Consider the following 16,991-nt stretch of genomic DNA (forward strand, 5'->3'; position numbering starts at 1 on the left):
GAACATAAGTAACAAATTCAACCTTTACTCCAGAGCGTAAGGCATACAGGAGAGCCATACTTTGGCACGAATGGGTCGGCTCGACCGGAGAAATACCACGTTCTCACAGAAAACCGGCATGAAACAGCGCTTGCGCTGTGTTTCGCCGAGTGAGTGAGTTTACCGGAGGCCCAATTCCCTTCCCTACCCTCCCCTATTCCCTTTCCTTTCCTACCCTCCCCTATTACCCTATTCCCTCTTAAAAGGTTGGCAACGCACCTGCAGCTCTTCTGATGCTGCGAGTGTCCATGGGCGACGGAAGTTGCTTTCCATCAGGTGACCCGTTTGCTCGTTTGCCCCTTTATTTCATAAAAAAAAGTCAAAATTTTAACCTCTTATAACCACCCTTTTTGAATATACCAATCGATAGGGGGCGCCAAGGGGAGCAAAAAAGCTCAGATAAACTTTTCTCAAAAATCAACCCCTGTCGAAAGACAGGCCGAAATGTGACCCTTGTTATAGTATGGCGAAAATACTTAGAAAAATTTGGCTAAGGTTAAGGAACCTACGTCAATTAAATGTTGGTGACATGGGTTAAGGTGGATTGTTTTGGGTGAGAAAAACTCCTACTTACCGTTTCCACCGCCAGTGAACTCTCGGTTTAGAGGAAATTTGAGATTTTCGTAATCTTCATATAAGATCATCTGTTTTCTGATGTTTACGAAGTATTTTTAAGACATCTCAAGGCTGTGATGAGTGGGTCTTACTTAACTACTCAGCCACGGATACCGAAAGGGGGGACAGGGGGGCGCAGCCCCCCCTGCCCCCCGCCAAAACAAAAACAAACACAATCTAGAAAGTCCAAAAGTAGGTTAGGTTAGCGTTAGGCCGCGTAGCGCGGCTCCGTCGACTTTCTTTTGTAGTAGTTTGTCAAATAAATTGGGTTAGGTTTGTAAACATTTACCAAGATTAAGATAATATTATAAGGGGTTGAAGTAATTTCTTACGCGATGGTAAGATGGTAAGGTGGATGTGGATGGTAGTAGGTACCTAACTAGAAAGAGTGAAATTATTATTTTTAACAAAAAATTAAAACCGACTTCCAAGGTAAAAACAATAATAACATCCTTATAATATGAACTAAAAAGTATTAAATAATTTTTCCTATCTATTAGTTCCTTTTTCCGAATTCGGCTAAACCTCAACTATTTCTGTACTCAATCTTCATAATTTTGAAGTCGGTGCCAGTTCCAAAAGTTTAAATATTCTGTCAGAGAACTAATGATTCAGCTATCTGGTACCGACTTCAAAATGATGAAGATTGAGTACAGAAATAGTTGAGGTTTAGCCGAATTCGGAAAAAGGCACTATTAGATAGGAAAAAATATTTAATACTTTTTAGTTCATATTATAAGGATGTTATTATTGTTTTTACCTTGGAAGTCGGTTTTAATTTTTTGTTAAAAATAATTAAAAATATTTTCATTTTCCGATTGAGAGAAAAAATATCAAAAACTGGCGGTACTACGGAGTACGGAACCTTATATGTTGCTCGTGGTCCGATACGCACTCGGCCGGTTTTGACTTTATTTTCTCTAAATTGTTTAATCTTATACGTGTCACCATCGTTTTTACGGAGAAACGTTTTAAAGGAAGAAACTACATAGTTGATTCAAAGCGCTGTCTCAAAATCTCAGATTTATTTTTTCAAATTATTAGTTACGGTTATGGTTTTGAATAAAATGAGTTACATATTTACAATCTACTATTATTTATTTATTTATTTAAAAACTTTTTGCACGTTGTATTACAAAGGTGGGCTTAATGCCTTGTGGCATTTTCTTCCAGCCAAACCTTAGGGTGTTGCAGAGATAGTGAGGTAGATGCAAACATTTAGAGGACAGAGGGATTAAAACATCTTATAATTAACATTATGATAATATAAATACATATCTAGGTACAACATAGTAATATATATTTAATTCAAAATAAAATAAACATAATACATATTTGAAATATATACTTCTATAATAAGTATAAATATTATGTATAAAATAAACTACTAAATATAAAATATAAGTAGACATATATATAGATTATAGATAGATAAAATAACTAATTAATATCGATTTTGTTGTCTCATTTAGTTAATGATTTAAGGTAATGTTCATGAACTTTACGTTTGAACAATTCTTTAGTTTTGGACATCCTAATTTCTTTTGGAAGTGAATTCCAAAGGAGAATTGATTGAATATTAAAGGAAGAGTGGACGAGAGTGGAACTATGGGGAGGACATTGGAGGCGTAAATTATTCGTGGAACGGAGATTTCTGTCATGATTGCTGCCTAGGTATTCGAAAAGAGGAGTTAGGTAGCTGGGAGCGGAGGGGGAGTATAGTATGGAATAGAGCATGCACACTGCCCGCTGGGATCGGCGTTGGCGAACAGGGAGCCAGCGTAATTTTGAGCGGTAGGAGGAGACGTGATCGTACTTGCGGAGGCTGAAAACAAATCTAATGCTATCAGCTATTCAGGAGACGATCTAGTTTGTTAAGGAGGTCCGCATTAAGGTCAAGATAGCAAACGTCACAGTAATCAATTATTGGGAGTATAAGACTCTGAACTAGCATCAATTTTATACACGATGGTAAGAAATTTTTAAGTCGGTATAATGCTCGCAAAGAGTAGGTGACTTTATTACTGACGCTAGCAATTTGTGTATGCCAGTCTAAGTTAGCGTCGATGTGCAAACTATTAATGGTCTACTTTGCTGCATATAAATTATTTCAATCGACCATGGGTTTTTTTGGGCATTCACCTTTGGCATGCAGGTAGATGTTATGAGTTATGACGTAGGCATCCGCTAAGAAAGGATTTTGATAAATTCCAATCCCAAGGGGTTCAAATAGAGGATGAAAGTTTGTATATAATAATACTCCTTAACGCGAGTGAAGCCGCGGGCAAAAGCTCGTAATATTATAAAAAAGGTTTTAAAAAGAAGTCTAGTTATGTACACCTCAAAACACACGTCTGGCACTTGACGCGCACGTCTCGCTTTGTCGACGCGACCATCCCGCGTCGCGACTCGCGGTCACGCAGGTGTACACAGCGCACAGTGGCGAAAATACCGAAAAACATGGCAAAAACTAAAAATCTAAAAGTAATCCGAAACCAGTTTTTTTTTTTGTGCGACTCAAGACAATAGACCGGGCTATCTATCTGCGTCGGAGTCGACCAACATCCCTGCCCCTAGCTTGTTAAAACTCAGTCCAAAGTGTGACTAGTCGAAGGGCGGATGCGTTTTGTGTTTTTTCAACTTGGAGTAAAATTAATTTTTTGTGGTATTTTCCTACAAATCCTGTTAATATCTGCTGTGGATTCCATTCCTGGAAGTAAGATATATAATTAAGTTTGCCTAGAAAGTATGATTTATGACACATATTTTTTTTAGGGTTGCAAATGTCGTAATGTCTAATTTACTATTAAATATTACGTTCATTGTATATAAGTATTTCTTTAATATTTCTTGCCATATCCATCGTTGGAAATGGTCATAATAAAAGCGTTATACATCTGTTCGCTAAACCAAGGTAATTTTTAATGCGACCAAACGATACACTAGAACAAAATAATCTATACTAATATTATAAAGCGGAAGAGTTAGTTAGTTAGTTAGTTTGTTTGTTTTTTGAACGCGCTCAGGAACTACTGGTCCGATTTGAAAATTTTTTTCAGTGTTAGATAGTCCATTTATCGAGGAAGGCTATAGGCTATATTTTATTACGCTAAGACTAATAGGAGCGAAGAAATAGAGGAAAATGTGGAAAAACGGGGGGAAATTATTTGGAAGGGCTTATTTGAACGCGCTAATCTCAGGAACTACTGGTCCGATTTGAAAAATTCTTTCAGTGTTAGATAGCCCAGTTATAAGAAAAGGCTATAGGCATAAACCTATAATGCTAAAGACCAACAAAGAGTGCGAGAGAGAAGAAAATCCTTTATGGAATTATAACAAGATGAAAAGAGAGAGGCAGTCTAATGAAAATTGTAACAACTTTTATTTGACAGGTCGTCAAAAGTCTTCAATCGTTTTTATGCCCTTTCGGTATTTGCAATTTATTATTTAAATCGTATGTTATTTTCAACAAATACTATTATATATAACAATAATAACTTGTGCTGTGAGTGATTGCAGTGTAAATCATAGGAATAATCCTGAAAAATATACATTTCACCCGTAATTAATCTTCATGTCCTAATTGCTACGATGTGTTTATTTTTGCTATATTCTGGTCTTTAGTTCTCTTTTTCAAATAAAATATTGTGAATCCTCCCTTTTACTTTCATATTTTGCGTAACTAAAGGTACTATTGTTCCTATATTAAACAAATTTTGAAGAAAAAATTTTCATCAAAATTTTTTACATATACGCTAGTGCTTGAATCAAATTTATCGATACGCTTATCGATATTTTACAATCACATAAATCTAAAATAAAAATCATTTACCTTTATATTTATCACCTTAAGCCCAGCCGCACATTATCCGAAATTTCTGATCAGAAAAATTCGGACGCCCGGCGGAACGCACTCTGTTCATACATTTTGTTGTAGACCCATCATACTAAAAGAATTTCTGACGTGTCAAAATGTATGAGCGGGGCGGGGCGTCCGAATTTTTGGGATCAGAAATTCGGAAAATGTGCGGCCGGACTAAAAAGGACATATTATCTTATTTTAACTAATATAATATAGTATAGTGTAATATAGCTAATATAATAGAACTACTATAATATAGAGTGACTCTAAAACTAGAGGAAGGTTTATATTTATATATCATAATCATTTGTTTTACAGAGGATCCTCAAGATCCTTAGATCCTCTAATAAGAGGAAAATGGCTGAAATAAAATGCGTGCTGGTTGGAATCCCAAGAAAAATTCAACAATATGTAGCAAACATTTCATTGAAAATTTTTAAAGAAAAATTAGAATAAATACTATTTTGGTTAAAGGAGCTATCCCAACTTTATTTGTGCCAGTAAGTTTGACATACTGTTGCACTTGTTACTGAAGCAATTATTAAAAATAAGCAATTATAAACAATTAATGCTTTTTAGTTCATTTAAGATTATACTTATATGAACTAAAAAGTATTAAATAATCCTTATTCTGTACTCAATCTTCATAATTTTGATTTTAATTTTTTTTTCTTCAAAATCAAAATTGCTTTATTTCTGAACAAATCTAAAATAAAATATATTTTCAGAATACATGGTGCCTACCACCGGTTCGGTAACTAAGCCGACGAGAAGAACCGGCGTAAGAAACTCGCACGCCCACTTTTTACCAAAAAAAGTGAGAAAAAAAATAATCTTTTAAAACAAAATTTACAATGCTGTAACTAAAAATTATACAATGTAAACATAGATAGATACATAATAATTGTAAGTCATGTAGAAGTAGCCTTGCAAGCAGTCATTCAGCATTCTACTCCCAAGATGTGCCATCAATTATGAAATCATTTTGGCTTTGGCACAAAACGTTCTTTGACTACTTTTTTAAATTTATTAATCGAAAGATTTTGAACGTTTTCTGGGACCATATGTTCCCATTTGAATATCAAGGAGTCACTTCGATTTCTCATTGTTTCCATCACCAGACCACCACTTTTGTGAACATGATACCTACTCGGAACAATACAATGTACAGCAAAAGAAAAAATTTGAAAATCGGTTCATAAACGGCGGAGTAATCGTTGAACATACATAAAAATATATCCACAGGCGAACGTCTAGACTCCTCCTGTTTGGTTACGACAGTATATATTATGTCTATGGCTATAGGCCATATTTAAAAAAAGTTTTTTTTGTTAAGATAAGACGTGCAAATTTAGACATTTTGACAAAAGCGTGGCTTTTGATCATTTACATAACAGAAAATAGCCATGGCCTAAAAAATTTGTCATTTAGATTACTGAAATACTTAATTCATCACATTTTTTAAATATTATTTGAATAATAATCGACAGCCTTGCCCAGAAAACTGATCACGTTGAGCTATAAACTATTTATTCTTATTATTTTTTTTATTTTTTTTATAAAAGAAGGGGCAAACAAGCAAACGGGTCACCTGATGGAAAGCAACTTCCGTCGCCCATGGACACTCGCAGCATCAGAAGAGCTGCAGGTGCGTTGCCGGCCTTTTAAGAGGGAATACGGTAATAGGGGAGGGTAGGGATGGGAAGGGAAGGGAATAGGGGAGGATAGGGAAGGGAATTGGGCCTCCGGTAAACTCACTCAATCGGCGAAACACAGCGCAAGCGCTGTTTCACGCCGGTTTTCTGTGAGAACGTGGTATTTCTCCGGTCGAGCCGGTCCATTATTTATATATTAGTTTAAACGTTCTCATAACAAATTAATAGAATTTAGGTTTTTGCCATGTTTTTCGGTATTTTCGCCACTGTGCAGCGCCATAAGATTACATGGGTAGCGTCCGCCGCGCCGTAGACGCTCCCGCTTCGCAGTCGCGTTGGTCGCGTTGGTTTGGTCTAAGCTTTTTTCCAAAGAAATTTTCATACCGTTATAAAATCCGTTATCAAACAGTATATAATATTATATCTATGGTTATCAATGTCACAGAAGCAGTAACGTTACGAAAAAATAACGATATATGAAGCCCTGTCACGCCGTTTTTAACTTTTACTACAGAAAAAAATATAGTTTCATTGTCAACTTGACAGTTGACAAAGCATGATATTTACAATTTTGCACTTGTTTTACATCTAAAAACACAAATCGGCTTTTAAATTTTCATCATTCAAACGATATCTAAACGATTATAAAGAATAGTATTTTGATTTTTACGAACTGTTGCTTTGCGAAAATAAAATGTCTCGGGACCTGACCGTACTGGCACCAAATGGTCGTAGAACCAAAGTACACTGTACTCCTGATACTACATTCTTGAAGGTACCAAAATAAGTATTTCATTTTTACATTTATATTCCAAGAGGAATTTTAATCCAATAGTTAAAAAAAGGTTTTAAATATTAGATGAAAAGCGTTGCTTAGCTCCAATGCTTATGTACTTGCAGGTTTTAGAGGATGTTTGCGCTAAACAAGGATATGAGGCGTCCGATTATGATTTAAAACATCATAATCATGTCCTGGACTTAACAACAACAGTAAGATTCTGTAATATACCAAATAGAGCTACTCTTGAAATGGTGGAAGCAGAAAAGAAGAGAGTAGAATCAAATGTGACAATAGGGTTAACTTTAGAAGATGGTAATGTACTACTTTTAATTAACATTCAGTATGTGTTGGATTATATAATATATTATAAGGCTCATTATACTTTCTTCTATTATGTACACTACACTATGTTAAAATTGCAAAAAGTGTGAGTAATATTTAAACATTTTTAAATGAAGGTGAAAGAAGAACAGGGGACTTTTCACCAAATACATCTCTACATGACATAGTCATAGCTTTAGCACCTGAGGTGCTTAATAGCTTACAAAATCCAATGATAACATACATGAGACAAGAAGTAATTGGCCTGCCAGCATTCAAGGAGAAGACTTTGAGACAGCTTGGTTTGTTAACTGGAAGAGCTATATTAAGATTACTAGACAAAATACATACAGAGTAAGTAGCATTTTAATTATTTTTTTTCATTCAATTACCTACATATTTTAATTTCAATATTTAAAATATTTTGTTATTTTCTATTCCAGACAGGCCAATGTTTCATCAGTGTACAGGAAGGTGCAAGAAAAAATTCCAGAAACTGAATGTAATTCAAAAGAAATCAATATTTCTTTACAAAATAATATGGATGAAGCAGGCCCATCAGAAATTAAGAAAGAAATTGATAACTCTAACCATTTCGACCCCATAAAATTATTGAAAAAAGAAGCAGAAATAGTAAAAGATACTAAAAATGATATCAAACAATATGAAGAAAAGGAGGAATTGAATCCTATCAACAAAGTAGAACCAGTAAAGGAACAAATTAAAATTGATGAAAACAAATGTGCTACAGCATGCCTGCCTGTCATGGATCAGCAGATTCTTGAACGACGTCTTTGTATTGAAGATGAAGTGTCTTTTGTAAGTTTCTTTAAATACTCCTTTTCTTTTAAGGGAAAAATATTTACTATTTTTAAAGTTACATGTCATTTGTTAGTTTCAATCAAATAGAATTCCATATAATATTGGATTATATAAAAATATGAAATTAGAATAAAAGCATTTGTATGCTAATAAAATTTTATATTTTAGGTGGGTCCACAAAAAGCGATAGCATTTATGCAACCTGACCAAAATGAAGATGAACTGGCAGATCTACCTGATGATTTTTATGACTTGAGCATTGACGAAGTGAAAAAAATATATCATGAATTACAAAAAAATCGTATTGAATTGGAAAATATTCCTTTACTTATATCGTCTAAACGTAACGAAATCCAGTCACAGGTATGAAGTTTGAAATTATACATTGTTATTACTATACCAGCACAATAAGCATTGCCAGCGCTATAGAAAGGCACTGATACTGTAGCAAGTGTAACTACACTGTCAAGCTTTTCTTTGGTGACGGACTTGTATTACTTCAAGGGTCCAAATATCAATAACATTCAAATTGTAATCATCAGTTTTGGGTTTTCATTCTCCAGTCTCTGTTAAGACTGGGCCTGAACAGGGACCTCTTGTGATTTACACAAGACAAGTTAACCTGTATGGCCGGTAACTTTTCAAATCCAAGTTGAATGAATTTGAATCAAAGTATGTACTAGCACAATAGCTAATAATCGATTGTGAGAACGGATTATTAGTGTGTTGTCTATTTTCATTTGCCTAAATAATTTAATGTTTTTTCAGCAAGTAACTAAAATAGCTAACACATATAAAAACACAGTAGTAAGAATACAGTTTCCAGACAGGATAATTTTACAAGGAGTTTTTAGTCCCAGTAACACAATAGAAGATGTATTCAATTTTGTTAAAGAACATTTACACAATCCAAACCAATCATTTCATATATGTAAGTAAGCAATATTCTTGTTTCTTTTTATTACAATATTACATTAGTATGCAATATTATTTAATTATGGTCAACTTGGGTAAGCCCAGCACACTTTATTTGAAGTTGGCTTTGAGCTGCCCCTATTTCTTCTGTAATGACTCTAGAAAGACGGTGTTCACAGTAGATGGCAAAGTATTTTTTTATAAACCTAATACAGACGTTAGATGTCCCCACGCATTAATTGTGTGGAAAATATAGTTGATATTTCAAAGAAACGTCTTGTAGACGGACTTGCCCAGTCTTTGAGGCGAGTCCGTCTAAAGGCGATTTTCGACATCGTATGTACACTAAACAGACTAAAAGCCAGATAGTGACATCTGTAAGTAAGAGGAATTGAAAAAGAAACTATGCTGTTATAATCTTAAAGCCTCATTTAGTTTTTATGGAGTAAAAAAATATAATCAGGACAAGTCCGGCATGTGTTTGGGTTCAGGGCTATCAAACATTTTTTTGACATGGGTAATCCATAATATAACAACGTTATAAAAGAACATATTTACTTATAAAGTTATGAGCCCAAAATCATAATTTTCGATGGTGGAGGTCAGGTTTCGAACGCACTTGTGACTTGGCCACTTTATGGGCAATGCCATCTAGTAGGTTTGAAAAGGTTGACAATATCTGATTGGAGGTAAGACCGGCATATGACGGCCTTTCCATATGCAAGCTAGACGGACTTTCCTACTATTGCACTTTTAGGTAAGAAATATTTTGCAGGTGAAAATAACCAAATTAAAGCGATATTAACGAATTGAACACCAGTAATAAGTAAAAGGATTACTAAATTACTTACGTAATCCAAGAAACTCAAAAAAATCCTTCGTATTGCCACTTTTTTAATTTTTTGGCAGAGACTTACACTCTGAATACGAGTACAAAACGGGAAAAAAATTGCGACATGCTTCTTAGATCAAACTAACTCTGCAATACTGTTTTACCCACTGAGCCATATGAATCTAGTCGTTAAAATATGGAAGTTATTGCCGCTAGATGGACTTACCCCCCAGACGGACTTCCCCAAGTTGACGTATATTACGTATTACGATAAATCATGATAACTTAATATTTAATATAACAAAAAAAATTGCAGTCTCAACTCCACTGAAAGAAACACTTGATCCAAAGATGACATTGCTGGAAGCAAAATTTGTTCCATGCGTTCTTATGCATTTCAAATGGGCAGACGATACTTGTAATCAACAATACCTAAAGGAAGAAATATACTCACAGAAGACATCTAGTGATGCTGCTTGTATTCTTGCTTCAAAATACAGGTTGGTACTGTGAATGTTTTGATATTTCTATATTTTTTTTTACTTATAACTAGCTTTTGCCCGTGACTACACTTGTTTGAAATACATAGTATCTTTGGCAAACAAACTTTGATAGCTTATTGAACTGACTAGGGTGTGGAATATTGAAAATTTCTTTTTTACTATATGACCATCCTAAAGTTGTTAATCCATTTGACTAAATTTAGAAGTTCTAATTAAAATCCTAAAAAGAAGATTAATTAGATGCTTCTTATTCCACTTGTCATAATTTAGTAACTAACGGCCGTTCCCAATATTTGATCTATCTCTGGTTTTGCCCTACTAGAGATAGGAATAGCTCACTTTATGTCTAATGTGAGCTATTCCTATCTCTAGTAGGGCAAAACCAGAGATAGATCAAATATTGGGAACGGCCGTAAATCAGTTGTGACGACGCGGCGATTTTGGCCAGACGTCTTCTTAACCGATTCAATGCGGCGCAGCTTTTTGAAGACTTTCAGTCGTGGCGGCATACAATTTTCCCGTGACACGTGAGCCGTGTCATACGCCATAGAAGTAGATGACCCGGCTACCGTGTCACCGCCACGTTCAAAATGCTTTATGTTTTTTTTTTGTTTTTACGCTTGTATTAACTTGATTTATTTAGTTGATCCCAAACCATTGTTGTTGACGGAAGGCTACATTGTTTTGAGTTGATTTCGAGTACCTAGTGTTACTAAGTGTAAACCTGAAAATGGCTGGTAAGCGAATTTTTTATTCAGATGTTGCAAACCTTTTGTATGTTTCAAAGTTAGAAAAATGAGTACCTACCTATATTAAATAGATCTGGGTTTCCAAAGTAAATAATACGTTCGTAGATAAATTTAAAGAGGTTCGTTGTTAAGTTTTTTTAACCGACTCCAAAAAAGAGGACAACGATTACTCCGCCGTTTGTAAACCGATTTTCAAAATTTTTCTTTTGTTGTATGGGGTATTTGTTCCGATTGATCCGGTTCCGAGTTGGTACCATGTTCACAAAAGTGGTGATCTGATGATGGGAACCATGAGGAATCCAGGGGACTTCTTGAAAATCAAATGGGAACATATGGTTATTTTGGTTTTATGGGATGTGTTTTGATCATATTATACCAAAAAGTAAAATTTTGCACCATGGTATACCACGGTCCCGATTGTGCTGACTGCTGAACAGAACTCCTGATTCCTTGTAGATACGTGTTTGGGAGTTTCGATTTCGAAAATCATAAGCTACTATGCTGATTACATTAATCATCATCATCAACACTACACCATGCATCATCAAATTATGACCCAGTTATTAGTACTTTTCATAGCCTTATCGATCGAGACTGATGTTTTTGATCATTATTCTGTAGTTTATCTAATGATTTTAATATTATTTTGTTATTTTAAAGCATAATACTATTATTCGAATTTGATGTTATGGCTACCAAGGTGTGTTGGTGACAATTATGTTAATAAAAAACGCCAAAACTGTGTGGAAAACCTTAAGAATAACTAAAAAGAGTAAAATTATTATTTTTGAACAAAAAAATCAAAACTGACTTCCAAGGTAAAAACAATAGTAATTTTCTGAACTGAACTAAAAAGTATTAAATAATAATTCTTATTCTGTACTCAGTATATCTGTTCTCAATCTTCATAATTTTGAAGTCAGTACCAGTCCTATAAGTTGCAGTTACATTATTCTGTCATAGACCTGGCGATTAGGTTAGCTGGCGGCTAGTTAGCCGGCGGGCGTCCAAATTTTTGTGATCAGAAATTTCGGATAATGTACGGTGGGCTAAAAAAGGAGACATCACCTACTTTTTTCAATTCACAGAATATTTAGAGAGGAAGCCTATAAGTTTGTTTTGCGTAGAAATTAGACGGTTTTGTTCGGAGTAGAACCTTCTAAAGTGTAATTTGAGGGAGATAAAATCGCTTTTTAAATGACACGGCTCACATGTCATACGCCACACGTTAAAAACCCATAAGACGCGGCTGCCGTATAATCCACAATGAATGCACCTTTTAAAAAGGTTGACGGCACCTACTTTTTTTTCAAATCTCAGAATATTCAGAGGTGAAGCCTATAGGCTTGTTCTACGTGAAAAATTAAGATGATTTTGTTCAGAGTAGAACCTTCTAAAGTGTTATTTGAGGGAGATACAATCGTTTTTCAAATGACACGGCTCCCGTGTCATGCGCCACACGTTAAAAACGCTTATGACACGGCTCCCGTGTCATCCGTACTGAATCGGTTAATGGCTCCAGTTCTGTCAAAGCAACAAAAAATTGGTCTTCTCATAGGCTTATCTTTTGGCTCAATGAAAATCAAAATAAATAAAAGGCGAAAAAGATGGTTGAAAGAATTTTTGCTCCACGAAAAATTATGAATTATGAACTTTCTGAACTACTTGGAACCCGGCAGACTTTAGAAATTACCCACGAATGGATTCCAAATTGTATAACATAATATATATTGACTTTAATACAGATTTAGCAGTTCCCACTACAGATAAAAGGTTGAAACCATCTGGCAACACTGATTTAGTCAGTCAGAAGCCACACTTTTTCCGATTTAGTACACTAATTAGTAGTGACCGACCGAACTTTCGGTTTCGGCCAGTTTCGGCCAAAAAATCTAGTTTCGGCATTAGTTTCGGTTTCAGCCAAAATATAGCCGAAACTTTCGGCCCCGCCGAAACTCATGCGTCGTTCGGTAAACTTCACAGTTAACTCGACGTGGTTGCTTGCCAGCGAGGCCCCGGCTCAGTTCGCCACCATCTATTTATTTAGTTTTGAGATTATATTGTGTTCCAGATTAGTCCCAAATCAGAAATCAGCACTTCGTTTTATTTTCATTAAATTGTCTAAACTTATTTTTATATAAACTTATATTTAAACATATATTTATTTCTACGACAAACGCAGGCTTATTTAATATACATAACAATTGGCAAATTACGTGCTATTACATATTATAACAATATAACAATGTTTCCCAAACAAGCTATTTAGTAAATACTATGATAAATTGATTATATTGTGTGTGAACTTTATTTACTTAAGAATTTTGTTTGACTGTCAGATTATAGGATATAATATTATCTTGTGAGATTTATTAGTAAATCATCTCGCCTCACTTTTTCCTTTTACCACGCGTTTTATTTAAATATTTAAAATTGTGGCGCCCACACAAAAAAAACCCACAATTCGCCTAACATTCCTGCATCGCGCTATCGAAGTTTTCTAAAGCGCGTCAGTATATATATATACTGACGCGCTTTAGAAAACTTCGATACGACATCTGAAATGTATCACGTGGACTCCGGCCTGACCGAGCATAACACCTCGCCCGGTCGGAAGATCTTCCTTTGACCACGCTCATATCCCACATTGGTGACCCTTGACAGCACACGCCTCCTTCATCATCATCACTCCCCGCCCTTGCGCACCGCGCCAGCCAGCATCGCCTCATCGTGTACCTCGTCCACTAGCCGCAATGTACCGCGGCCTGGGCGACTCCGCATCGGCCTGACCGAGCATAACACCTCGCCCGGTCGGAAGATCTTCCTTCGACCACGCTCATATCCCACAAAATTAGCTTTTAACTATGGACACGCAATCTCTTAGACCGTTCCTACCCTGTTAGAATCTTATCTAGTCCACTTCCCCCTAAGCATCACTCTTGCGGCCCTCAGGATTAGTGGCAAAACGCCTTCTGGAGCAAAAAAAATGTGACGTCAACTGCAAGTTTGCTCAGTAATTTCGTTTTGGACTTCGACCGTGGTCGTGTCCATATTTCCCATAAAAATAATATACTGTAATTAATAGTGTTTTCAGTTGTACGTCGTTAATGTCTAAGGGAGGATTTCACCAATCACACAACTTCGTTTTATAAAAATTAGTTCTCATTAAATGTGTTCCTACAGGGATGTAAATATCGTTTTTTTTCAAATGGATTTTATAATCTTCTCATATCTGTTATAAACGTGTTTAAATACGTTTGAAACCGGTTTAGTATGCCCTAAGTGCGTTCAATTTCTTTGGTGAAATCGCACCTACTTGGAATCGTATAAAAAAACGGATTTTAGTAGATATAGGAACGGATTATAGTGCAAAAAAGATTCTAGGGAACATATTCGAGTCTAAGATTAATAATATTTATTTTAAGAAATGTCGCAAAATGTAAAAAATTCAATGTGGTACTTTTTCTTTAGTATAAAAAGTTGTAATTTATGTTAAAAATCAATAAATTTCAGTAAATAATTTAGTGTCCGACCGAAACTGATTTTTCAGCCGAAACCGAAACCGAAACCGAACTTTCGGCCTTACTCTTAGTTTCGGCCGAAACCGAAACCGAAACTTGGTAAAACATTCAAAATTACGATTATTTACTGAAATTTATTGATATTTAACATAAATTACATTTTTTTAAACTAGAGAAAAAGTACCACATTGAATTTTTTACTTTTTGCGACATTTCTTACCATAAATATTATTATTCTTAGATTCGAATTGCTTTTAATATTCCGTTTTTTTATACGATTCCAAGTAGATGCGTTTCATCTCATATATATATAGGATCATATTATAAATGATCCAATATTAATGATAATAATCCAATATCACACTGCACATTTCTCTACGAAAAGTCAATCAGCTTGGTCTTTAAAATAATATAATAATATGTTTTTGTATTTTCAGAGCTCCTAGTCGAAGAAAATTAGAACATGAAAATCCAGCATCTGGTGCAGGCTCATCTAAGTCTAAGGAGAGTAAGGTGCCCAAGTGGTTTAAGAAGTAGGGTTATCATTTATAAACCTCCTATTTAATTATATTATCACCACAATTTATACTTATAATCCGGCTGTCCAATGAGGATAACAATGTATGAGTACTTTTATTAAAATATTGCTAAACTTTATTTAAGTACTTCTTTTTTTTTCTACTTATTTATGTTTTGGCTCTTAATTATCTTATCTTATACCTTTAAACGAGCAATTCTTGTATATATATAATTGGAATCTCGGAATCGGCTCCAACGATTTTCATGAAATCTTAGATACTAATATTATGAAGAGGTAAACTTTGTTTGTTTGTTTAATTGTAATAAATAGGCTCAAAAACTACTGGACCGATTTTAAAAATTCTTTCACCATTCGAAAGCTACATTATTTAGGAGTAACATAGGCTACTTTTTATTTTGGAAAATAAACTTATTTTGCGTACGCTGCCTAACTATACCTAGGTAACACTGAAAATGTTTAGAAAATGAAAAACGGCTTAATGTAGAAAGTTGCCAATACTTTTATTGTTTTTAGAAGTAATCTCCGTTCCTCTCTACACATCGTTACATTCGATGGAACCACCGAAAAAGCAGTAAGTCCAGTCTTCCTTAGGGGTCTCTTCTGTGGCATTTTCGTACGCTTTCATCGCATCTTCAGGGCTCGTAAAGCGAGTACCTCGAATTTTATCTTTATTTCTTGGGAATAAATTAAAGCCGCAGGGCGCCAGGCCAGGGCTATATGGCGTATGACTCAATATCTCAACACGTGCCATAGTCAAATATTCAACAGTCCGTCTCGCGGAGTGCGCTGAAGCATTGTTGTGGTGAAGGAGTGTCCTGCTTCGAGGGCGCTGCTGTCGAAATATTTCCAAGACGACAGGCACACAGCGATTGACATACCATTCTGCAGTAACTGTCCTTTCGTCTTCTAGCACAACTGTCGCAAAATTACATTTCCTACCAAATAATGAGGCAATCATCTTTTTGCCTTGACTTCTTCCTTTCTTTACCTTAGTTGGCCAAACCTCGAAAGGAAACACCCCTTGAGCTGATTGTCTTTTGGTTTCGGGTTCGTAGCAATATATCCAGCTTTCATCACCTGTGAGGTTGTCAAATACAGCATTTGAGTCACCGCCGTTAAACTTATCTAACATTTGGCGACACCAGTCCATGCGAAGGCGTTTCTGGTCGTCGATTGAAGTATGGGGAATGCATCTGGTACAAAGCTTCCTGACGCCTAAATGTTCATATAATATTTGTTGAACTTGACTCATAGCAATGCCTAGGCTTGCCCGTATCTGCTGGTAGGTCACTCTTTTATCTCCCTCTATCATGCGTCGCACAACACTAATGTTAACTTCAGTAGTCGCTGTTAAAGGACGTCCCTCACACGGATCATCACTGAGATTGCTACGTCCACGTTTAAACTCGTTAAACCAATTGTAAATAGTGACACGAGATGGGGCTTCATTATGAAGTGGTAATAGCAGCCTATCAAAGCTTTGTTATTGAGTAAGCCCACAACGAAAGTCATAAAAAATCATTAATTGAAAATTTTCTCGCGTTAAGTTAATTTTCACGTGTAACAAGAGTTTTAGATTTGCTGCCAATTCACCAAAACAAATGACAAATAAATGTAATATACCAGATTATGTTACCAAAGAGTTCTAAAATTGTAATTTAAAAAAAGTTTTCATTAGTAATGTTTCTAACCAGCTAGTTCTAAACACTTTCAGTGTGACCCACGTAAAAGATAGAACCATACAATGTTCTTTCTAAGTAAATGTAGATCTTATAAATATCTACAAAAATGTCTGCGACACACTATACCTATCTATGTCAAGTGAGGCACAACAA

General features: G+C 35.3%; 1 protein-coding gene across 1 annotated transcript; it reads left to right on the plus strand.

The window, feature by feature from the left end:
* Window positions 1-6,735: 6,735 nt before the first annotated feature.
* LOC121739213 (tether containing UBX domain for GLUT4) lies at window positions 6,736-15,277 on the plus strand. The gene is made up of 8 exons (XM_042131566.1): window positions 6,736-6,946; window positions 7,072-7,264; window positions 7,411-7,627; window positions 7,717-8,092; window positions 8,264-8,458; window positions 8,864-9,026; window positions 10,159-10,342; window positions 15,053-15,277. Exons 1-8 carry the CDS (start codon window positions 6,866-6,868, stop codon window positions 15,150-15,152), a joined length of 1,509 nt encoding a protein of 502 aa, XP_041987500.1. The 5' UTR covers window positions 6,736-6,865; the 3' UTR covers window positions 15,153-15,277.
* The last annotated feature ends 1,714 nt before the right edge of the window (window positions 15,278-16,991 follow it).

The sequence above is a fragment of the Aricia agestis genome, chromosome Z (genome assembly GCF_905147365.1).
Source record: "Aricia agestis chromosome Z, ilAriAges1.1, whole genome shotgun sequence".
NCBI classification, from domain to species: Eukaryota; Metazoa; Arthropoda; class Insecta; order Lepidoptera; family Lycaenidae; genus Aricia; species Aricia agestis.

What these genes read in the sequence shown, in the direction of transcription:
- LOC121739213 (XM_042131566.1), top strand. Translation starts at nt 6,866, where the DNA reads ATGTCTCGGGACCTGACCGTACTGGCACCAAATGGTCGTAGAACCAAA. An exon ending in AGGGTTAACTTTAGAAGATG is followed by an intron (nt 7,265 to 7,410) that starts GTAATGTACTAC and finishes TTTTAAATGAAG; the next exon opens with GTGAAAGAAGAACAGGGGAC. An exon ending in ATTCTTGCTTCAAAATACAG is followed by an intron (nt 10,343 to 15,052) that starts GTTGGTACTGTG and finishes TTGTATTTTCAG; the next exon opens with AGCTCCTAGTCGAAGAAAAT.